Raw genomic sequence first — 8,488 nt, 5'->3', positions numbered from 1 at the left:
TCCAATATACTGATTATTATTAGAATATATATATATATATATATATATATATATATATATATATATATATATATATATATATATATATATAATTTTTATTTTATTTTTTTGGAAACTGAAATTCTTTTTTCCTGATTCTCTGGTGAATAAAAAGTAAAGAAAAGATACTCATTTATTCAAAATATAAACCTTTTCTTACAATATAAATATTTGTAACAATTTAACACATCCATGTTGAATAAAAATTTTAATTTCTTTCAAAAAGAAAGAATACCAATTTACTAACCCCACACTTTTGAAAAGTAGTGTATACTGTTAGAAAATATTTATATTTTAAATAAATGCTCTTCTTTTGAACGTTTTATACATTAAAGAATTCTGAAAAAAGTAAGACAGGTTCCATATATATATATATATATATATATATATATATATATATATATATATATATATATATATATATATATATATATATATATATATATATATATATATATATATCTGAATCAGCACAACAGTTTCCAGCAATAATCATCAAATTATATGATTTCTGAGGGATCATGTGACACTGAAGACTGGAGTAATGATGCTGAAAATACAGCTTTGCATCACAGCAATAAATTACATTATAATGTATATTAAAATAGAAAAAAGTTATTTTACATCATAAAAATATTTCACAATATTATTTCCCCCCCATAGTTTTGATTAAATAAATGCAGCTTTGATGAGCATAAGAAACTCCTGTAAAACATTAAAAATCGTTCAGATCCCAAACTTTTAGTGTATATAGCTATATATTTGAAGCAAATAATAAAAGCAATAGATATAATAACCAGGGCCGTGGCTGGTGTTTGCGGGGCTCCAGTGCAGGGTATTTATTTATTTATTTATTTTTGCTCCAGTGCAGGTTGTACCGGCGCAGACCGGGCTCTTGACGTCAGCTGCGCGAGTCATCTCAAGAACCAATCAGATGCGAGCAAGCAGGCACCGCTGTCTGTGAATTGCCAACGCGTTATGAGCGGAAAGACAAGCCAAGGCTGAACGCTGCCCAGGTAGGAAACCTTGATGCCAATAAACGGAGAAAAAAAGGGCAAATAGATAAAAACAACAACAGACGCAAGTCGATATATTCTTTTCCACCCACGTTTTAATTTTCATCCTAAAAAGATGCGCTTGGCATGGCATGCTTTCCAGAGCCTCATCTATTCTTCATCTTCACTTGATGGAAGAGGGATGGAGAAGCGAGCTCGTTCTGTGGTTCGTACTGCTCTTTATTTAACAATGAGATTTGTTTTACTTTAGTTAAGAGGCTTGATTATCACCTCATAAGTAGTTGAAATGTCTGATATATAAGTATAGGTCCAATGCAGCAGAGGCTAAAAATGGCATTTGTCTAAAAATAGCTCGCTCTTCTTTTTTTTATTGAATATGCTTTGATATATGTTAACAGATATCTGTGAAGGATGATGAAATCCTCTTTGCATTTGTTGTGTAGCCTGACATATTCCTGGAGATATTGACTAACTCGGTTTCAGCTATTAAATAGTGGACAGTGTTAATATTCAGCAAGTCAGTTCAATGTTGATCTGATTCAGTTCAATAACAGTTGCAAAGTTAGTGTTATTAATCTAAATTCAGATGCATTTTTGTTCAGAGTCTTATTTGACAGTGCAGTTAAATCGATAACATTACTGAATATTAAGTGTCTTGTAAACCCCACCTGAGGGAATCAATTGTGACAATGAATCAATCATTTGTTCTCGTCTGTCTATGCACGCACTCTTGTGTCTCTGACTCTCCTGTTGGACTCATTTCCAGTGATTCACCCTCCTGCTGCAGAAGCGATGAGTAACTTGCTCCCAAACACTTCTCTCTTGAATTGGGATGCATTAGAGGGAAGAAACACGTCGTCTGCCCCGTCCTGGGAGCTGGAGCCGGTGCCCGTGATGGTTAACCCGTGGGACGTGCTGCTGTGCGTGACGGGAACGCTCATGTCCTGCGAGAACGCAGTGGTGATCGCTCTCATCGCCTACACGCCCACACTGAGAGCACCTATGTTCGTCCTCATCGGGAGTCTAGCGTTCGCTGACCTCCTGGCCGGCCTGGGCCTGATCCTCAATTTCGTCGTAACTTACATAATCGATTCGGGAATTGTCACGCTGCTGTCGACGGGGCTCGTCATCACAGCCTTCTCGGCGTCTGTGCTCAACATTTTTGCGATAACTGTAGACCGTTACATGTCGCTGTACAACGCGTTGACGTACCACACCGAGGGCGCGGTGACGTTCACCTACATCACACTCATCTTGATGTGGGTCATCAGCACCGCGCTCGGTCTGCTCCCCGTCCTGGGCTGGAACTGCTTGGAGGACGAGAGCACCTGTAGCATCTGTCGACCGGTGAACAAAAACAACGCCGCGGCGCTCGCCGTGTCCTTCCTCCTGGTCTTCGCTCTCATTCTGCAGCTGTACCTCCAGATCTGTAAGATCGCTTTCCGGCACGCTCAGCAAATCGCCGTTCAGCGGCAGCTTATGACTACCTCGCACTCATCTTCCACCACGAAAGGGGTCTCCACCCTCACCACCATCCTGGGCACTTTCGCCTTCTGTTGGGTCCCTCTCGCCATGTACTCGCTGGTGGCCGACTCTCGAACCCCTGTGATCTACACCTACGCCACGGCTCTTCCGGCCATCTGCCACTCCATCATTAACCCCATGATATATGCGTTCAGGAACCCTGAAATTCTCCGATCTTTGAGGATTGCTTGTTGCTGGTGCATGCCTTACAGTTTCATCATGCGACCCAGGACCCCCAGCGATGTGTAGCATCTTCAGTTTAAAGCACAATGTTGGCATTGGCCTGTCTGTAAAGCACATATAATCCACATATTGTAATTTAATTTTTTTTTTTTTTTGGCAGATTTAATAGCCTAGCACTTCATATTATTGTGTCCATGTTACACAGACACATTACTATACTTAACAGGATATCAGAATAATACTTTAACTTCCTTATGGTAAAAGACATGGTTGGTGATGAGTAAAAAAAAAAAAGAGAGAGAGATTTTGGTGCTTTTGCATTCACTCAATTTTGTTTGCTCGCAAAACTTTTGTATCAGGAATAATATGAGGTGGGAGGAAAAACTATATTTGAATGTATTTGAAATTTTCCATTCACTCAAAACCTTTGTGTTGCCCCAAGAAACTTTGTGCTAAATGAGGTTGGAGGAAAAACTGTATTTCAATGTTTTTACATTCTCTCGCAAAGCTATAGTGTTTGCCCAATAAATTTAGCATTTGCATGCGAAGGTTTTGCATATCCAGAGAAATTTTTAATTTATATGAGGTGGGAGGAAAAACTTTATTTGAATGTATTTAAAATTTTGCATTCACTCAAAACTTTTGTATTGCTTTCCCTCGTGAAATGATTATGTTAGAAATAATATGATTTGGGTGGAAAAATTGCATTTCGGTGCTCTTGAGAGTAAATTAGAAGTTACTCACGGAAATGCAATAGTTTTACGAGAAAATGCAAATGTGAGAATGCAAGAGCGCAGCAGATTTCTCTGGTGGAAAGTGATGGTTTACACAAAAGTGTACACAAAAGCATCAAATATAATTTTTCCTCCAATCTCATATTTTTCCCTTTAGGGGCTCCAAACTGACTGGCAACAGATAACTTGCAAGTTGCTTCATTGTACAATGGTACTGGTTTAATACATACCGTACAATGACTTACTGTACTGGGCAAATCATTAATAGCTGTCCATGGTGTTTTATAGCCACTGAGTCGAGATGTGGCATATGTTCCAGCACTTCCTTGTGACAATACATACAATAAAGCAAAAACAGAAAACGGAAGGATGAATGTACAATTAAGTGATTGTTGTTTGTGTGGCAGATTTACAGGATGCCTACTGTATTGTAAAATCAACCACATAGCCATAACATAACTACAATCCGCTGCTGGTTAATAATAATAATAATAATAATAATAATAATAATAATAATAATAATAATTATGAAATATTGTGGGTAAATAATACAATATTGTCAGCTAAATATTATAATAACATCCAGGACACAAAGTGATTTCCAAAACAATGATATCCAGTCAAACTACTGAAATACCTTATTAATTCGCAGAAAAGCCACACAAAAAAGTGTTTCATACTCTGTAGTTCTGGGTTTAATGGGATGTCTGTTCAATGAAGTTCACCCGAGACAAAGTAAAGGCAGCCAAAAAAACAAATTTGACACATTGGATTTACTGAACTTGAATGAAACTACTGAATTATTTGAAATATTACAGCCAGTCTGAAATGTCTACATGTCTGAATGTACTGTGTGTTGAGAAAAGTTTTATTTGAGCAGCTGTGATTGTGTCAGACTTTAATTTTGTAAAACAATTTAACCTTAAAATGTTGGTCTTTATACAATTATTTTCTGTGTAACGTTTATATAGAAGTATATTTTTGTACTTGCTTAGAAAGTTGCACTCCTTGTGTGTTGAGACGGGTCCCAGTGTCACTGATCTCTGTCAGCTTTCACTCCAGAAACATGGCTGTATTTTTCATGTTTGAAAGCCTTCTGCGTACTGCACAATGTTAATAAACTGACTTCAACTAAAAAATAACTGTTATTGTCCTGTTGCATCATTGACACTATTTTCCTATCTGACTCAATAAAGATGCTTTGACACAACCAGTATTTTATAAAGCGCTTGTAAGGGAAACAAGTCAATTTAGCTCAAAAGGGAATCATTTAAGATTTTAAAGGGAATTTGAACAGAATCAGTGTTTCACGGCTGATCACTGAGACGCGCCTGCGGTTCACTGAACGAGCCGTTTAACATCAAATCTGCGCTGGATATTAATATCCAAACTATAGTGAAACACTATCAATTAGCACAGTAACAAGATCGGCAGTTTAAGACATTAACTTGTAAGCACAAAACACAAGATACTTCTCTTTTCAATATGAATAAGGCTTTATTAGATAAATCTAAGAGATATAAACTAATCTAACACATAAGCACAGGCACTCACACATTAATAGAAGTTTCAGGAAGATCGAAAGTTAGGGAAAGATGAGTTTAAGAGAATGGAAATGTGGAATTCAATAAAATTGATATTAGATACACCAGCACAAATGTCTGTCTGGAGGTAAAGTTACTTGCGTCTCCTGTGTAAAGGGGTTCCCTTTGTTGTAGTTGAAAGGGTTTCCCGATGTCGCTGATTGGCTGGAAGTTCAGTAGTTGTTGAAGTGACGTCTTGGGAAGCCCGTGGTGGGGCGTCGTCTGACGGTGCAGAGTTGTGTGGCTGGTTGAAGTTTAACAGGCACTAGAGGTCAGACTCGGAGACACGGCGTTTCAAACCTTAATTCAGAACACGAAACTCTCAAACGGAAAATAAAAGAAAGTAAAAGAAAAGAAGTAAAGTTTGACGAGACTGGGTGGTGTTTCTTCTCATTGTGTTTAAGTAGCAGCAGGCCGAAGCAGGCTGGAACCGCACTTAAAGAACGCTAACAGTGATGACTCAAAGCAGCAGCTGAAAAGTAAACGCTAAAAGCCAGATTTTATGGTTTCCTAAGTATTTAATTTAAATATTCAAATGTTGTCTTGACCAATCAGATATTGTCTTGGCTCGGGGGTATCATAAATCATATGTTATCTTATCAAGCACGTGGTCCACTCTTGCAGGGTATAATTTTGGACATGATTACTATAGCAAGAATATGATACATTTGACAAATAACTGATGATCAGGAATGTCTCAAGCAAGCAGATTGAAACACAAACATACGAAACATGATTATGAATCATATGTGCCATATGCAAAAATTGAGGTAAAAATATCCAAAACATGACCTACACGCATCAAAAGAATGAGAAGAAATAAGGGCGATGATGTCATTAAAAAAATGTCAAGTTTTAGTGCTGCAGAGATATCAACCTTAATTAGCATTAGCATTACTAGCCCCGGCCCGACAGGTGTCGTAATACCAGTTTCGGCCATGGGAGGCGGTATGCGGGCAACATAACCACCAGCCAACCTACAATACACGAATAACTCGTGCTTTCACACACAACCCTTGAAGATCCCGTAACGACACGTGACATCAGCGCGTGACGTGTAATGTACGAGTCGACAACGCTAGGCACGTTATACTTTCACTGAAGCAAGCGAGCGATCTCGCCGTCAGCGCGGAAAGTGAGGAACTAACTGATCTCTGCTTCATTACAGTTTGCACTTATGTTTTCGTCGCGAACATTGATCTTCCTTCAAAACAGCCGGTAAAAGAGTTGCGCGATAACGCGCGTCATCACTTCGACACGGAATTAGATCTGGCTTTTGTTCACACATCGCTCGTCCCGGGTCGAACCCCGCAATGTTACTAGGTCCCCGACCCGGGTTCAATTCGGTAATCAATCCCGGGACGTGGTTGCTTTCACACAGAAGGCGACCCGGCAATGTTCCGGAAATATTGCGGGTCTGACGTGCAGTGTGAAAGGGGCTAGGAAGGATGGCTCAAGCCCTTGGCAAGAGACCACCACCCGCTACAGGGAAACAACCACGCTCGGAATCACAAATCAAATCCGTTAAGAAAAGGAGCCGACCCAGAGTAAACATCGGCACTGCTATTAATCGCTGGAGACAACTGATGGACCTGAAAGAAATGAGGTTCGACTCCGAACTTGCAACATTTCTTTTGGATTGGTCAGTTAGTTGCTGTTAGTATTTCGCTAGAAGTTTGTTTTATATGTTTGTGTATTTGTTTTCGGGAAGTTATAACATAGAAATGTATCGAAGGCTGTTCGATAAACGTGCTAATGATAGCGATGGCTAACCGTAGCTGAGTTTGATAATTAGCTAGCTTATTAGCTATATAGCTTATATAGCTAAACTTACCCATTTTTTTATATCATAACTAACCTGCTCTGTCTAGTCTGTTGGTCTCCGTGTCCTCTTTGCTTCGTGGTTTTTCTGTGCGTGAGAAAATTGATATGTGGCGTGAAAGCATGTGAAAAGAGTTAATTGCGTGTGTCTCACGGTGAATGCTTGAGAGTTGGCAGCTCTGGTTACATTGGTTGGCGCTAGCTTTGATCAGCTGTCTGATGTTGACCAATGATGTTGACAGAATGCTGTCTGTTAAATTAATTTAATTCAAATAATGTGTATATACAACTCAAAATGTAATATGAACAAAACGAATAGGAACATATTAACTGGTAAAGGTGAAGGGGAGTAGCTTGAAGATGTCATGTTTCTAAATCACTTGACATCACCCAACGTTCCTCTGGAGGCAAAACGTCCTCTTAGGCTTCGGCTATGGCTGTAGTGTTGTTGTGAAAGTAGGGGCGGAGCTTAGAGACTATGCCTTTCTCGTTTGTTACTCTAGAGTAGACCAATTCACTTTATTGAGGCATACTGCCCCCATCTGTTATGGAATGTGGAGTATGACTTGATTTTTTTGCCAGACATGACAGATGGCACCTTTAAGCTATCCAATAGTTATTAAAAGACATACACAATAAGTGATTATAATATGATAGTCAGATGTGTGGGTTACATATAAATGAATATGGAGTTAAGCGATGGACTGATGTTCATTTATGATGTTCATTGAATTCATTTTGGTCCATCTATATCTAGAGAAGACAGTTCCTGTGCCATTCTCTGACATAAAGATGTTCTGTGGAGACCTGATCGACTCTTTAATTTGTCTGGTTCGGGTCTGATACGCTACAGCTACACAAATAAAGGTGACTTGACATAGAGTTTACATACTGTAGAATGTCTGTAAAACTGACATCTTAAAGATCAGATGTTTGTTCACAGCAGATTCTTTCCAGATGAAGCTCGCAGACGTACATGTGCTATCTGGGATACTGTTTACTTTTTTTTTAAGTATATAAAAACAGTACACATTATACAAGACACTTGCATGCTACAAGGATCACATCATCTTATTACACTGCATGTTTGTCCAATCACAAACTGAGTCAAATTGGTTACTGCTTCCATTTCATTAGTCACATAAAAAATTCTTGTGGAAGTTATTTTTCTAGCTTCAGCACAGATACTGTACCTAAATGGAAACATACAAAAGGTACATATAAATGCGCCAGAGAGTGAATGGCGCTATGTGACTCACTGATGTGGGGTAAACAGGTTGTGTGCATCTGTTGTTTGTTTGGGGTCTCCTCTCAGCATCCACTCGGCTCCCCAGTGAGTCACTGGAGAGCTGGCGGAGATATAAGGGACAGATGGAGCCTCGCTGATGGAAAGAGACAGTGACGTCATAGCCTCGGAGGGAAGCTGTAGACATAAACAAAACCCTACCTGTCCCACCCAATACCGCTGAATACTTGGGGTCACTTCAAAGACAATGCATTCAATGTCGTCTGTCCTGCATTATTGAAAGCAAAGTTATGCACATCTGGGGCATGATGTAAGTGGAAGATTTCATGATGTCAAGACCTG

General features: G+C 39.1%; 1 protein-coding gene across 1 annotated transcript; it reads left to right on the top strand.

The window, feature by feature from the left end:
- The first annotated feature begins 941 nt into the window (after positions 1-941).
- Positions 942-4,638, top strand: gpr185a (G protein-coupled receptor 185 a). Its single transcript, XM_052536582.1, has 2 exons — positions 942-1,260; positions 1,822-4,638. The coding sequence occupies exon 2, from the start codon at positions 1,848-1,850 to the stop codon at positions 2,826-2,828; it is 981 nt and encodes a 326-aa protein (XP_052392542.1). The 5' UTR covers positions 942-1,260; positions 1,822-1,847; the 3' UTR covers positions 2,829-4,638.
- The last annotated feature ends 3,850 nt before the right edge of the window (positions 4,639-8,488 follow it).

Source organism: Carassius gibelio, chromosome A21, assembly GCF_023724105.1.
Source record: "Carassius gibelio isolate Cgi1373 ecotype wild population from Czech Republic chromosome A21, carGib1.2-hapl.c, whole genome shotgun sequence".
NCBI lineage: Eukaryota > Metazoa > Chordata > Actinopteri > Cypriniformes > Cyprinidae > Carassius > Carassius gibelio.
Note: the sequence above shows the minus strand (reverse complement) of the source record. Positions and strands in the feature narration are given on the sequence as shown.